The following is a 16304-nucleotide window of genomic DNA, read 5'->3' as shown; positions in this document are numbered from 1 at the left end:
AAAAAAAAAAACTAGCTGTCACAGAGTTCATGCCGACTCACCGTGACTCCTCAGCCAGGATAGAGGGCTTTCAGCTCTGTTTTTGCCCCTTGGGTCCTGGGAGTGTTCACGTGACATGGCACCTGCGTCCCCCACCCCCTTGCTTGCCGCTTGCTTACGGTCCCTTTTAAATCCCAAGGGATGGGTTTTAAAACATGCCCTGCACCACCTCATTAACACGCTTAAAGAAACCGGATTCCCAGATGAAATTGTAACCGCAGTGACAGTAGGGTACGCAGCGCCTATCTTGGAACAACACAGTTTAATCCAGAACACAGGGAAGGCCTTGCTCATCCAGCTCCCAGGAGAAGCCTGGGGCACCATGGGTTTTTTAACTGCCTCCCCAACAAGCCTCTGGCAGTGGGCTGCCCCTGGGAGGGGCTGTGACCTTGGTAGAGGCCAGTTCCTTCAGTCACAGGGAACATCGGGGAGCTCAGCTGGGGCTACAAGCTGCTGCTCTTCTGGTCCAGGAGGGGGCTCCGCACTGCAGGGTGGGAGACTGTGGTAGGGTAATTCAAACCAAGTCCGTGGCCATCAAGACTCCTGGCTCATAGCAACCCCCGGTAGGGATGGGGGAGGGGAAGGGTCTGAGACCATAACAGTTTACTGGAGAGCCCAGTCTTTCTCCCAAGGAGCTGCTGGTGGTTTCGAACTGCCAACTGTGCGGATTGCGGCCCCGGCACATAACCATTACACCCCTAAGGCTCTCACAGTAGTTTAAATGTAGCTGTAACCCTGGGTTTATATCATTTTGTTGTCTTTTTGCTTTCTCTACTTTGTATCATGAATCCGGTGAAGGTTTGCGGAGCGAATCCGCCTTCCACTCCGCAGTTCACACACGGTGGGTTCCCTGTCATTGCCGGCCGTGCCCACAGTGGACATGACTCACCCCGTTCCTGCCTCCGGGAGCTTGTCAGAGGAAAGCGTCGTCTTGCACATCTCCGTAAAACTCCGCTGTATGGGCGTCATGCAATTGACCACACCAGCCCGCTCTTTTGGGGTGTTGGGAGCGGTCCCGGTTTTTCAGTTGAAGGTCAGGGTGACGGCGTCCTCTGGGTTGAACTCACTCTTCTTGTTTTGGATGAGCAGCCTCTGCTCGGAGGGTCCCTGTAAGTCTGACGTCGACTGTCCTTTCCCAGTGCCACCGTGCCAAGACTTTTAGGAGCCCTGCCCTCTGCCCCTGAAGCACGGTTCCCCGAGGCCAGCCTGAAGCAGGGACTGGTGCTGTCTACAGACTTTGTGCCCCCGAGCCCCTGCTTGGTGGGTCTTAATCAAGAAACACAACCTAGCCTTGCTGCAGAGGGTGTTTCCCACAAAACCTTTCCGACCCAAAGATGCCCAGTGGGGCCTGGTCAGCCATCTTCATTGAGGTCCCTGGGAGGGGCAAATTACTATTCCAAAGGTTGGCGGTTCAGAGCTGCCCTGTGGCTTAGCAGAAGCAAGACCTGGTGTAGTCAGCCTCTGTTAGAGTCACAGCCCAGGACACCTGGGGCTCTGCTTGAAACCACACCATGGGTCAGGACCAACCCCAGGGCACAGCCCCACAGAACAGTTTTCAGAAACGGAATTCAGACAAGGCGAGTGGGAAACACACAAGCGATCTCTGGAACAAGAAAGGGCCCAGCACTTCCTTTCAGGGTAGCCCTCACGTGGCCTGTCCCAGGCCTACAGAGTTGCCCAGGCTCCAGGCTCCTTTGGCCCAGACAGGAAGTAACCCGAGGCTGGCATGGACTTGCGGCATATCTGTGTAGGAGGGACCACAGGGGCTCCTGGATCCGCTGATGGCACCCAAGTGCCCACACGAAAGGCTCTCCCCTGCCCTTCAGGGGGTCCTGGGTGCACCCCACCTCTCTTCCCTCCCCCTGTCTCTCCACAGGCAACCTACCTCCTGCTGCAGCAGAACTACTCTGGGGCGCTGGAGGTGGTGAGCCAGCTCACCGTGGCCTTCCCAGGCTTCCTGCCAGCCCTTGTCCTAAAGATGAAGCTGTTCTTGGCCAAGCAGGATTGGGAGCAGACCATAGAAACAGCACAAAGGTGAGATGCAGGGCCGCTTCATTCATTTCCATGGGAGGGAGCTAATCCACTCTCATCCTCCAAGAGGGGGAGGATGCGCCCATCCGTACAGATACTGTGTGCACTGCATGGAATGAGACGTAATGGTCGGTGCCACTGAGAAGAGGCCTTTCCAAAATAATAAACAAACTCACTGCCATCAAGTCAATGCCGGCTCAGAGCGGCCCTGCCTGTGGGTTTCCGAGACCGTGACTCCTCGTCAGCTGCGGACCTTTCGGAGCTCAGCCCAGCTCAGAACCACTGTGCCCCAGGACTGCTCCAAGAGAGGCATTATGAGGGATGAAACTATGGTATTGGGGAGGGCAATCGCTGTAACTGGGCTTGTCAATCACCCATCACGGGAGGAGGCCTCACACTGTGGGCTGTGACCAGCAAAGCCACATGTCGGGGGGTGGGGGCATACCATTTAGAAGGGAACTGGAGGGAACCCCCAAAGAACCCAAAGAAACAAGAACCCTGTGGGGGGTGGGAACAGTGGCCTCTGAGGAGCCTCAGGTAGTGTGGGAAACAGAAGGATTTCTCCCAAGCTGTCTTTCCCAAACATATGCCAAACTTAGCTGCTTGCGAATGACTGAACACTTGGAGGTCATCAGGAGTAGATCAGGGGTCATTCTCCCTAAGAGCTAATCAGCCATCTAGAGCAAGCAGTCACCACTGTTTATCCCACAACAAGTAGGGTCCACTCCCTTCTGATAAGGATAGTAGTTGTCTGTTTCTTTGTAGGAGACACCAGAGAGGTCAAACCCATTCAAAGATGACCAAGGTTAGGCTGCCATCCTAAATCTAGAATCAGCCCATCTTGTCACATGCATACCCCTAGACCTTCCCATTCCTATGGACACACCCCAGCTCATCCTCTTCCGGTCACCCTTATGCCTCTCATAGATCCCCTTTCTACCATGTGTATGCCTATTGTACTGCCCCTTCCTGTGACATGTGGTGACCTGTAATCACGCCCCCGAAGGATATATAACCCTTGGTTAGCAGTAAGCCGGCCTCCAGCCTCACACCCGGGGCTCCAGCCTCTGGCCTGGCTCTCCAACCTCCTGCCGGGTCCTTGAGCCTCCTGCTGGGTCTCCACCCTACCTCCTCTTGGCCCACGCTGTGCGTGGACCTGGCTGCTAAGATCATGGCCATCCAGGAGGCGAGCACGCTACCATGAATTGTATCCGAATCCATTATTTGACTCTCTCCTATCTCTCATGCTCTCGATGACTTTAATATAATATTTATATGTCACAACCATACAATTGTGATTATTGAACCCATGATTAGTGGGGGGGCTGGCACCCCAACTCATACCACAAGGTAGGAAAGGGCAAGGGCAGAGTGGGACTAGGGACTAAGCGGTTGTTTTCTCTTTTAGAACTATGGATATGATCAACTTAAATAAGGGGTCCTGCATTGCCAAGTCTTACAGGGGAGGGAAAGGGTCTTTCTATCTGGTGCCTGCCTTCCTTTCTTGGTGCTTCCGCAACAGAATTACCACTGGAGGGGAGTCTTTATGGAACAGAAATGTATCCTCTCACTGTTGAGGTTAGAAGTTCAAATCCAGGACGCCCTTGCTAGAGGAAAAGCTCTGTCTGTCAGTTCTGGGGGGAAGGCCCTTGACTTAGCGTCTGTGGCCCCTGCATTTCTGGGTCACATCAGGCTCCCCCGGCAGGAGGAGGAGGAGGAAGAGGGGGAGGTAGGTAGGAGTCACTAGTTGCTTCCATGAAAACAGAACTGGGTGGTGCCTGGTACCATGGATGGACATTCTAATGAAAGACCCCACAGAAGAACCTTGGTCAAAACGTAAGGTTTCTCGAGTGGGTCAGACCTCGGTTCTTGGCTTCGCATGAGAAAGAATTCACGCCAAAGCCCATCTTGTAACCCCAGTGGGCTTCTACGAAGGACGGGCGGTTTCAGGTTTTACAGTCTTGAAAGAGTCCACACTATTCAGGGAAGCTCAGAGGGTGAGGTTATTGCTCAGAATTAATCTTTAGAACCCCAAACAGCCTCTGACATGATCTAAATCGAACGGTAGCTTAACTAGTGAAAAAGGGTCTGCCTTGATTGAGCACCGTGTTCTCTTAGTAGCTACCTGTGTGGGAACAAATCAACCATCCAAAAGACTGCAGGAACTTGAGGGAGCCGCTAGTTCATGCAAACAAGGGAGGAACAACTGGGCAAGGGAGGAGAAAAAAAATTCACACAACTTGAACAACGTAATCTCTCTCGAATATATAGACGTAACCTAAATCGTATATGTAGAAACTGTTGAATTGGTGTATGTTTTGCTGTGTGTATCGTCAGGAGGAACAAAATAAATAAAAGCTGGGGGGGGGATGATGGCAGCCAATGAAACCCTGTAGCAGCAGTGCTCCTCTGTCACATGGGGTCCTTATATGTGCGGGACCAACCTCACAATCGAACGGGTCCAAGGGGCAGTTGTGTAATTGAAGGGTGAAATTAAAGACATCAGACAAGATCATGCATGTGAGCGCTCACCTCCAGGACCATCAGGACGTCAGATCCACATAGAAAGAGAGAATGTAAAATAAATAAAGAAAGAAAGAATTAAAAAAAAGAGAGAATGTATTTCCAACCCAGGCTTATCTACACTCTAGGAGTAGGCAAGCCCCCTAAATTACAGGTAACCCCATGCATAACAGGAGGGACATGAGCTAGGGGTGTACACACAATAGGGAGGGAGGCTCTAGGGGCACACAGGTGACAGGAAGCCATACCCATAACAAGATAGGAGGGCTCTAGAGTCAAGATGGCAGCCTAACCTTGGTCGTCCCCGAGTTGGCTTGACTGTCCCTGAGTTGGCTTGACTGTAGGTGTCTCTGGGCTCTCCTTCAAGGGAACAATCCATTATCCTTATCAGAAGGGAGTGGGCTCTATTTAGGGTGGACAGATAATAGGCCCTGATTGCCTTAGGTGGCTGACAACCTTCAGGCAGGTAACCTTTAAGCAGTTGACCCTGTGTTTGCAAACAGCACTTTAGGTTTGGCCCTACATTATAGGGGGACATCCTGGGGAATGACTTTTCTGTTTCCCACACCTATAAGTAAAAATTCAACTCAAAGGGCCCCAATCACTACAAAACAATAACGAATGGCTAACTCTGGCCGTGCTTCCTAGCAAACACATGGGTTTGTCCTTCTAGCCCGCTAAGGTACTTTCAATATGCGTCCACGTCTGTGGAGACAGACAGTGTGTGACTTATGTTGTGGGCATCGTTTCATGTGCCCGTTGTCCATCATAAACCTACGTAGGAGAAATGCCTGCTCAAATCCTTTCCTCATGTTAAAAAATTGTGATGTTTGTCTTGGTTGTTGAGTTCTAGGGAAGGGGTCCTTTATATAGTCTGGATATTAAACCCTTCTTAGATAGATCATTTCAAATCTCCCCCCCCCCCCCCGTTTTGTAGCTTATCTTTTCATCACGTTCCTGATCATGTCCATTGATGCACAACATTTTTAGGTGTCGAAATGTCCAGTGGATCTTATTAGTTCCACGTGGTGTGCTTTGGGGCCCTGTCTCAGAATCTACTGCCAAAAACAAAGTCTCAAAACTCTGCCCTTCTCTCCTCTCCTAAGAGTTCTTCTGATTTTCGGTCTTGTGACTAGGCCCGTGATGCGCATATATTTTGCATTTGGACATCCATTTTCCCAGCATCACTTATTCTTTCCCCACCGAATGGGCTTGGTGCCCTCATCAAAGAGCCATTGGCCACAGAGGGAGGGCGGGAGGCCTTTCTATCACTTGACTCCTAAAATGTATGCTATCCACCAACCCCTTAAAATAATTAACGGTGTTTGTTTTCCTTCCTGAATGACGGGGAGTCTTCAGGAGGAACTGTTCCTGGGGAGAAATAAGTGTTCACAGACAGCTCAGTTCTCAGGAAACAAAGCAGCACAAGCCATGTCTTCTCCCCTAGTGCAGGGAGGACAAGCCTTCCCAGGATGATCGGCACTTGAGCCTTTCCAAGAGCTGCTGGTGGCACACTGAAATTGATGCCATCCCGCCCAACCCGCTAATGCTGGTCCCCTTTCTCGCAGCTCCCATCTGACCAGTGCCCGTGGCCCAAGCTTGGACCCACAGGATACCTGGAAGCGCCTGGCTGAAGGCCAGCGCATGGTGTGTGCTGCCTTCCACACCCTGGCTGTGCTCTGCCCATGGGCAGGGAGAAGCCCCTCCCACCTCCCACAGTTAGTGCATCTCCTAGAATTCTCCCACTGCTGTTTTGTTAGTTTGTTTCATATCTGTGCTTCTATGTATCTATGTGTGTATGCTGCTGTTTTGTTTCACATCTATGTATAGATCTATGTGTCTTATCGATGTGTGCATCTATCTACGTATGTATCTATATTTCTCTTTTTGTCCTCTGTAATTAATTACCGTATATACTTGAGTATAAGCCGACCCGAGTATAAGCCGAGGTACCTAAGTATTACCTGGGACACCAGAAAAACTGATGGACTCGAGTAGAAGCCCAGGGTGAGAAATGCAGGATGTGAATTAACACAGAGACCAGAGGGGAGAGACGGAGCGCAGCCAGACACATCCTTACCAGTTCAGCTGCCAGTGTAAGTGAATCACTACGGGTGCTTCTGCGAATTGGAGCCGTCCACGTCATAGGACAGCTCTGATTGGTTAGATGTGAGTAAACAAACATTCGAAGCCCTGCAGTGTCAGCGGGGCTTTGAATGAACAGCGGAGGAACGGCAATCACCTGCGAGATGTTACACCTCGCTGGGGTACCACTGACCTGTGTATAAGGCAAACCCGTTTTTCAGCACATTTTTTGTGCTGAAAAACTCAGCTTATACTCGAGTCTATACAGTACTTTTCTTCCTTATGGCAGTACCTCCATAACAAATACCTGCCATTCCTGCCTCCTTTACATGGACAACCAGGGGCATTATGTCCATCACACTGTAGAACCATCACCACTGTCTGTTTCCAACTTCTTTCATCACCTTTACCATCTCTCTCTTTAAAAAAGATATCAATCTCAAAATAGTCTCTTTTCAAAGGGCCAGGTTTTTTACTGATTCTCTCTGTGGTAATCTTTGGTGTTTACTAAATTCTACTCTTAATTGTTTCCTGCCCGCGCTTGCATCTAGTGATTCGGTTAATTTTCTAGCTCTCGAGTCAGCTGCCCTCTATTCTTAACCCTCTTTTCCAACATAAACATTCACGTCTCTGGCTTTCCGGTCTTAGCAGTATTGCGCATGTGTTGATATGTAATATTCTCAGTATCGTTTGCCTCTAAGAATTGTCTCTTCTCTTTCTTGATTCTTCTTTAATCTAATTGTATAGGACTCACAGTGCCTTCTGATCACCAGAAATACTCCTCGTTAGAACTCTCTGAATGCAGCATATACCTGATGGTGGCCAGAATCCAGTCACCTGGCTAGACCTAAACTGCAAGAGGCTGGGAAATGTGGTCTCAATTCTTGACAATGATGTGCCTGACAAATTTGGGAATTCTAGCCCTGGTGGCGTAATGGCTATGTGTTGGGCGGCTAAACGCAAGGTTAGCAGTTCAAAGCCACCAGTCACTCTGAGGGAGAAAGATGAGGCTTTCTGTTCCTATAAAGAGTTTCAGTCTTAGAAATCCCAGGGGCAGTTCTACCCTGTCTTATAGGGTTTCTATGAGTTGGCATCAACTCAATGGCCATGAGTTTGGTTTGGGTATTATTAAAAGAGAGGGGCCCTCTTGTATAGTCAGTTTCTCATTGATCCACCAACCATAGGATGAGCAGTTCGAAACCACCAGCTGCTCAGCAGAAAGAGACAGAGAGAGAGAGAGAGATGTACAGTCTCAGAAACCCACAGGGACAATTTTACCCTTGCTATGGGTCAGCATGAACTCAATGGTAGTGAGTATAATTAAAAGAAGGAGCCCTGGTGGTGGTGTGGGTTAGGCACAGAGCTGTTAACCAAGGAGTTGGAGGAGGTTCAGGCCCACCAGCCAGCCACTCCTGGAGAAAGATGAGGCTGGGTGCTCAAGTAACAGTTTCAAAAACGCTATGGAAAGATTCCACTCCATAATGATTGTACCATTCTTCTCCATAAGATTGAACCGCTGAATTGTATGATATGTGGATTATGTGCCAATAAAACTGTAAAAAAAATTCCACTCTGTCCCTTGGGGTGACTTTGTGCAGTCGGAATCCACCCAGCGGCGGTGGGTGTTCTTACAAAGTAAGGGGCCCTGGTGGCACGGTGGTGAAGTGCTTGGCTGCTCGTGGAAAGGTGGGCGGTTCGATCCCACCCAAGTGCTCCTGGAAAGATGCCAATCCAAACTCTCTGTCATCCGGTCAGTGCTGACTCTTTGACACCCCTCTGGGTTTCCAATAACGGTGAACGTGTACAGGAGAAGAGAGCCCAATCTTTCTTCCTGGAGCGGCTGGTGGTTTCAAACTGCCAACCATGTGGATCGCAGCCCAGTGCCCAACCACGACACCAGATGACAGCCTAGAAAACCTTAGGTGGGCAGTGCCCCTGAGTCACACAAAGCGATGATGTGATGAAGAACAGGGACTGGCTGCTACCCTCTCCTGTCAACACACTTTAACTGGGGGGGACTCCTCTTCCTATTTCAGAATCCTGGAGAAAGATGAAACCAATATTGACGCCTGCCAGATTCTAGCGGTGCACGAGCTTGCCAGAGAAGGAGACATGACCAAAGTAAGTCCTTTCGGGACGCCTGGAGACTGACAGTGGGCCAAGAAGGAGCCCGACTGGGGTGGCATGCCCCCCGCCCCAGCAGCCTTGCACCATGCTCCCTGGATCTCAGCAGCTCCCTTCCCCACACCCGCCCTCTTCTGGCAAGATGTCTGTTCTGGGCTGGTCCTCTCAGGGTCCCCATTCCGGATTTGATTCTGGCTCTGCCACGTGTGAGCCACATGAACCTGGGCAGGTGGTTCTACCTGGATAAGCCTCAGGATCCTCATTTTACACCGTGGAGAGATTCCCCCCCACACCCACACCCACACCCAGGCTGGGGAGGGCATTTGGGAAGCTAAATGAATTCAGTGGTAGAGTTCACAGCAGTGCCCGGCGGCTGTAGTCACTTCGTGAGTGTTCCGAGTGTTCTGGAAAGGCCGTTAGGGGAGCTGCAGGAAGGATGGTTGGAATTGCTCTGGCCTTGACGGGGCAGAATCTGACAGGGCAGACTGGCCCCTAAGGCTTTCCATCTTCCAGGGAAACGAAAGGGGCTTCAAAGGCATGGAAACCCACCTCGAGCTCTTAAGGGAAGTGTCAGCATCCAGATTGGCTCATTGTTTAAAAGAAAGACAGAAAAGTTTGTATTCTTCCCCAGAATCTGCATTTTGAATGAATGAGAAAGGAAACAGTATCTTCCTTTGTATGAAGTTTGGCAGATCACCCTCTCTAGGGGATCGAGGCTCTCCAAGGGGTCCGTTCCACACAGCCCTGAGATGTGGGTTTTGTCCTGGGAATTGAACGGCAGTGGGAGGGAAGGGACAGTTCACAGCGGAAAGAAATCCTTGGAAATGGCCCCAGCACTGTCTCTTAGTGGAAACAAAATAGCTCCCCCAGTCCCGATCTTCCTGGGGCCTGGCCTGCGGTCAATCCTAGGGGCAAGTTAGCACTGACCACCCCTCCTCCGTCCCCCAGTGGAGGCCCTGCACCCCCTCTCCCACTGGGCTCTGGGTGCCCAGTTCTGATCTCCCGCTCTGAACCTCACAGACCCACCCCAGTGGGGGCTGCAGTGTGGACTGTGAGCTCTGGCTCCTGGCTGTTCCTGGGCAGGGCAGAGGGGCAGCTTCTCTTCAGAAACTCAAGAAAAAGGGACTGCATCGTGTCTTGCGGGGACGAGGCTCCCCGAAGGCCACCTGATGGAATTTAAAGTCATACTGTTAAAGGGTTCCTTCCCCTGCGGAACCTGCTGCCTTTGAGCCAATACTGACTCACCGTGAGCCTGCAGGACAGAGTAGAGCTGCCCCATTGTAAGGTGACAAGATTTTGACATTGGTAAAGTGGGACACCAGCGGGACACCATTGATAAAACTCATATCCCGGCAAAATAGCCACATGGCAGCCGAAAACTGTATACCCTAGCTTGTCGTGCATTCTTTCCAAAAATTGGGACTTCTTAAAAACACCGCGGGATGCAGGAAAAATTGTTAAAAATTGGGACTGTCACGCCAAAAGCGGGACGTCTGGTCACCTTACTTACGGTTGGGCATCCAAGGCCGTAAATCTTTCCAGAAGCTTGACGCCTCATCTCTCTCTCGTGGAGCAGCTGGTGGGTTCAAACCACCCACAGTTGCCCAGTTAGCAGCTGAGTGCTTTAATCACTGCGCAACCAGGACTCCTCCCCCACCCCACCCCCACCCTGTTGCGATCCTGTTCAGTAGAAGTCTCTGGAGACCGGGTTGAGCACAGGGATTACAAAAGAAACCAGTGCTACTGGGGGGCTGGGGCTGAGAACCACAGGCCACAGGTCTTGGCATGCCTTGGGACTTTGGGTACTGTCTTACCCCTGCAGGCTGTTGAGCACGTGAGAAGTCTGATGAAGGCACTGGAGATGAGAGAGCCCCAAAACCCAAGCCTCCACCTTCAAAAAATCCTCGTGGTTAGCAGACTGGTAAGGCTCGTCCCTGGTTTGTGAAACGGTTTCTCTCCTTCGAGGGGAATTCTGTTCCTCCTCACTCTGCCCTGCTCTCCTCCACACCCCCCACCTGCTCCTGCAGCTCCATCCAAGCCAGGCTGTTGCCCACCCCCATGGCCTCTCCCTACCTCTGACCTGTGGACCCTAAAGCCTTGGCCAAGGTGCCCCTCAGCGGTGTTGTGCCTATCAGGGTGAGAAGGTCTGAGAGCCTGTGAGAGTGCGGGGCCGCTTCCCACCTCCTGGGTCCAGAGAGATGGTGCACAGATAAATCCATGTCAGGCGGCAGCCTCGGAGCTGCTGGGGGCCCCCAGCTCCACAATCCTTTTGGAAGGTCGGCCCGCCCAAGGCCTCTCTGACACGAGGCACGTTGCCAAAGAACCTGTGCCTCTGTGAGCCCCTTCAGCAAAACTCACTGGCCGGGACCCCTGTAGGAACCAGGGCAGCCCCCCGGGGCCTAAGCCACCAGCACTGAGGCAGGCCTGGGACGCCCCTGAGAAAGCGGCACTGCACCATGTTGATATCTGACTCTCTGCCTCCTTCTGGGGCCAGAAAGAGCTTCTTTCCCTCGCCCTCCCAGCTTCAGTCTTTGGCATACCTGTTGCCAGCTTCCTGGAGGTGGTGAACAGGCAGAGGGCCTAACTTGGGGTGGGGTGGCAGGTTCGCATGTGTAGGGGGTTTTGTGGGGAGTGGGACAGCGACACAACCCCATTGCCTGGACCCAAGTGCCTCCAGGGCCGTCCTGAGCCCACCTGGTCCAGCCCACGTTGCTCCCTGTGTGAGAACGACAACGTGGCCCTGCTCAGGCTAGAATAACTGGTGTGTGTGTGTGTGTGTGTGTGTGTCCACCCCCACAGTGCAGAAGACAGCAGCCCATCCTACGGCTGGTGTGCAGCTTCATCGAGCGTACCTTCGTGGCTACACCCTCCCACGGCCACGTGGCCACAGAGCTGGGCTACCTCTTCATCCTGCAGGACCAACTCAAGGAGGCCACGCTGTGGTACTCGGAGGCCATGAAGCTGGACGGGAATAACATTGCCGCCCTGACAGGTGGGAGCTGAGCAGGGCAGCTTCTGGGGGCTCCAAAGAGAGTGCTGGGATGTGTTTTCCCCAGGGGGGGTGTGCCTTTGGGGTTCATTCCCCCCACCCCACCCCCCACAAATGTTTTCAAGCCCACTCAGGGAGGTGTGGTTTGGGGGGGGATGCCAGCCCCCCACCACTAATGGTGGGCTCGATATGCACAATTGTACGGTTGAGACATAAAAAATATTATATTGAAGTCACTGAGAGCATGAGATATAGAAGAGACGGTCAAATAATGGACTCAGACACATTTCATGGTAGCTTACTCACCTCAGCCCTGCTTGGTGGTCCACGTGGAGAGAGGGGGAAGGGAAGGAGGACAAGGGAAAAGGGAACAGGGGAGGAGAGGGAGCCAAAGAAAGGTCAAGGGAGCCCTCTCTATTGCTAACCCAGGCCTATATGCCTTTAGGGGTGGTGCAAGCCCACTAATTACAGGTAAAGACAGAGGTCACAGGAAGGGGTTGCACTATAGGTTATACAGCAATGAGAGGGGGACAATCTAGGGACATACACGCAATAGGAAGAGGAGGGATTGGGGGTATTCATGTGACAAGATGGACAGATCCTAGATTCATGATGGCTTAACTTTGGATGTCATGGAGCAGTTTGACCTGTTCTCTGGGTCTCCATAGGAACCATTATCAGTAGGGTGTGAACCCCACCTACAAGAACCAAGCTAATGGTAGCAAGTCTCAGGGAGTAGTAGTCCATTGTCCCCAGCAGCAGGGAGGGAGCAGGCCCACCCTGGTCTGATGACTTGACTGTCTTCAGGGAAGATGTCTGTAAGCATCTGACCTCCCCCTACAGGGAGGGACATAAGGGGGAAGGAGCAGAGCCCCTCCTATGTACATCTAGCTCAGGCCCCGAGGTCCACACTGACTCCCCCAGGGGACTGACAGCCCAGCCCTCCCACCCAACAACTCCCTTTCCCTCCCTCCCTCCGCCCCACTTGCCTCTGAGCCCCATGAGGTTTTACTTCCCTATTGGCCTAGATGTTTTTTTCCCCAAAAAAAACATCCTTTCTACAAATGTTAAGTGTGCTCCACCACCCCACCCCCGGTCCTATTTCCATTTTTTCCCAAGCCCAATCCATGGCTCCTGGTGAATTTCAAGCCAGCCACCTGCCATTTGGGCTGAGAGGACAGCTTGGTTCCTGGCCTGGCTCTGACAGGCTGTGTGCTGTGGGGCAAGGCAGTTCTCTGAGACCCCACACCCTGCCCTTCCTGCCATGGACCCTCGTCCGAAGAACTGGTCTTGATCGCTGGTGCAGCAGACCAGGTGCAGCCCCTCAGGCCCAGGGTTCTCCCTTTGTCCCCACACACCACAAACGTACGGAGACCCTGAAGGAGTTCACAGTCCTAAATGAGGCGAAGCGGACGGCATCGACTATGTGGACATTGCAAGTGAAAGGTCTAGAGCCAGTGGTTCTCAACCTTCCTAATGCCACGACCCTTTCATACAGTTCCTCATGTTGTGATGACCCCCCCCCTCCCCACCAAACCATACAATTATTTTCGTTGCTACTTCGTAACTGTAATTTTGCTACTGTTATGAATCAGGCAACCCCTGTGAAAGAGTCATTGGACCCCCCAAAGGGGTCTCAACCCACAGGTTGAGAACTGCTGGCCTAAGGCCTTCCCCACTTCCCATTCAAGAGGAGGCCCCTACTGGTTCAGCCAGAAGACAAGACAGTGCTCTCAGATTATCTGGCCCGCCTGTCTGGGAAAAATCTACCACTGGCCCCGCCAATTTCCAAGGAAATCCGTCCCACCTGCTGACACTCGCCAGTCTAGCTCGCCATTTGTTAAATCTACCGGCCCTCTGAGAGGAGTCCCGCGAAAGATGGATCATGTAAGGCCACGAGTCAGGACTGGTTCCACGGTGTAAGGCCACGAGTCAGGACTGGTTCCATGGTGTAAGGCCACGAGTCAGGACAGGTTCCACGGTGTAAGGCCACGAGTCAGAACTGGTTCCACGGTGTAAGGCCACGAGTCAGGACTGGTCCCGCGGTGTAAGGCCACGAGTCAGGACGGGTTCCACGGTGTAAGGCCACAAGTCAGGACAGGTTCCACGGTGTAAGGCCACGAGTCAGGACTGGCTCCATGGCAGTGAGCTTGGTTTCTGAGTCTGAAGGGTAAAGTTAAGGCAGGATCTAGAAAATATTCTTACCCCAGACCCCCTCCCCCTTCACCTTCAGCATTGGGAGAGGAGGCTAGTACGCCAGCAAGTACAGAACATACTGGAAAAGTACAGCGATCAACAACCACCAAATAAATAAAAGAGTTGTTGAAAAGTTGAAAACCTGATTGGCAAAGTAAAAACTCCATCAACAAAACACAACCTGACTGGCCCCGGGTCGTTTCCGACACTTAGAGACCTTGCCAGACGGTGGAGCTGCTCCTGTGGGTTTCCGAGAACAGTAACTCTTTTTTTTTTTTTTAATCATTTTATTGGCGGCTCCTACAACTCTTATCACAATCCACACATCCATCCATTGTGTCAAGCACATTTGTACATAGGTTGCCATCATCATTTTCAAAACATTTGCTTTCTACTTGAGCCCTTGGTATCAGCTCCTCATTTTCACCCCCGTCCCTCACCAACCCTTGATAATTTATAAATTATTATTTTGTTCATGTCTTACACTGTCCAGTGTCTCCCTTCACCCACTTTTCTGTTGTCTGTCCCCCAGGGAGGGGATTATATGTAGATCATTGTGATGGGTTCCCCCTTTGTAACTCACCTTCCCCTTACCTTCCTAATGCCCCTACTCTCTTTATTGATCCTGAGGGGTTCATCTGTCCTGGATTCCCTGTGTTTCCAACTCTGATCTGTACCAGTGTACATGCTCTGGTCTAGCCAGATTTGTAAGGTAGAATTGGGATCATTATAGTTGGGGGGAGAAAGCATTAAAGAACTAGAGGAAAGTTGTATGTTTCCTCAGTGCTATAGTGCACCCTGACTGGCTTTGGGTCTCCACTTCTCACCCCCACTCCTTCACAATGATATGAGTTTTTGTTCTTTGATGCCTGATACCTGATCCTATTGACACCTTGTGATCACACAGGCTGGTGTGCTTCTTCCATGTGAGCTTTGTTGCTTCTCAGCTAGATGGCCACTTGTTTATCTTCCTTCCTTTAAGACCCCAGATGCTATATCTTTTGACAGCTGGGCACCATCAGCTTTCTTCAGCACATTTGCTTATGCATCCACTTTGTCTTCAGCGATGGTGTCGGGAAGGTGAGCATCATGGAATGCCAGTTTAATAGAACAAAGTGTCCTTGCATTAAGGGAGTACTTGAGTGGAAGCCCAATGTCCATCTGTTACCTTAATACTAAACCTATAAATATATGTACATAGATCTATTTTCCCCATCATCATATATAAATATATTTACATATGTACATGCCTGTAGTTAGACCTCTATAAATGTCCTTTGCCTCCTAGTTCTTTCCTCTATTTCTTTTTACATGCCTCTTGTTCCACTATCATGTTCAGCCTTCATTTGGGTTTCAGTAATTCCTCTCGGTTACATTGTCCTTGATCAAGCAAATGGTAACTCTTTATGGGCGTGAACAGCCGCGTCTTTCTCCCGAGGAGCTGCTGGTGGTCTCAAGTTGCTGACATGTTGGTTAGCAACCCTAAGCGTGAACCACTGCATGGCCAGGACACCAAAAAAAAAACTCCCCCCAAAGGCCACACAGTGGGATGGCTGTCACTGAAACCAAGGTGGTGGTTAGGAAGACAGGAGCAAGTGCACCCCAACAGCTCTGCCAGCGCGATCCCGACTCCCAGTGATGTCTTGTGTGGAGCACAGACCTGTTCCACTGCATTTCCAAGGCCATGACTGTGACCTTGCAAGGCCTTTGTCCGAAGTCTCCTACATTGGTTAGGAGTTGAGCGACTGACCGTGCGTGCCACACAGAGACTCCTGGGTGGCGAATGCTGCTGCCAACTGTCTAGTCCATCCTGATTTCCGCCGTAGAACTGCCCCAGAGCGCAGCGAACTTTAGCGGGGCTGTCGGGCTGTCAGGGAAGGGCTCGACTGCTTGCTAATCAGAAAGTCGGTGATTCAAATCCACCAGCTTCTCCTATAAGGCTGCGTGTCCCTGTCAATCACCACAGCCTCTCACAAACACCGTGTGGGGCTGCCGAGAGTCAGGCTTGTCTTGGTGACTTTCAGTCTGGCAGGGGTCTTGTTGTTTTGTACTTGTTTGAGAATCTGCTTTTCCAGGTCTCTCCCCCGCCCCCCAAAAGCCGTTGGTGCATTTAAACCACTGACCTTCCTTCCGGTCACCGGAGCATGAGGGAGAGGCATTTGCACCTGCTGTCATGCTTCCAAGTCCTTGTCCATCACGTGTACCACTCTTTCCGCTCACAGAGATGCTGCCGCCAAGAGACAAGGACCCTGGGGCCCCTCCTTGTTGGCTCTCAGCCAAGCTTCCCAGCCTGGTGGACATCTGGGCCTACACTGAC

General features: G+C 51.6%; 1 protein-coding gene across 1 annotated transcript in view; it reads left to right on the top strand.

Moving 5' to 3' along the window:
* The window catches only part of TTC21A (tetratricopeptide repeat domain 21A), a 44493-nt gene that overhangs the window by 8390 nt on the left and 19799 nt on the right, over positions 1-16304 (top strand). Inside the window, exons 6-9 of the mRNA XM_075556035.1 lie at positions 1916-2073; positions 8715-8799; positions 10625-10723; positions 11602-11794. Of these exons, the coding sequence (XP_075412150.1) occupies positions 1916-2073; positions 8715-8799; positions 10625-10723; positions 11602-11794 (535 nt within the window). The remainder of the gene's footprint in view (positions 1-1915; positions 2074-8714; positions 8800-10624; positions 10724-11601; positions 11795-16304) is intronic.

This window comes from Tenrec ecaudatus, chromosome 8 (genome assembly GCF_050624435.1).
Source record: "Tenrec ecaudatus isolate mTenEca1 chromosome 8, mTenEca1.hap1, whole genome shotgun sequence".
In the NCBI taxonomy this organism is placed as follows: domain Eukaryota; kingdom Metazoa; phylum Chordata; class Mammalia; order Afrosoricida; family Tenrecidae; genus Tenrec; species Tenrec ecaudatus.
This window is presented reverse-complemented; position numbering and strand designations above follow the sequence as displayed.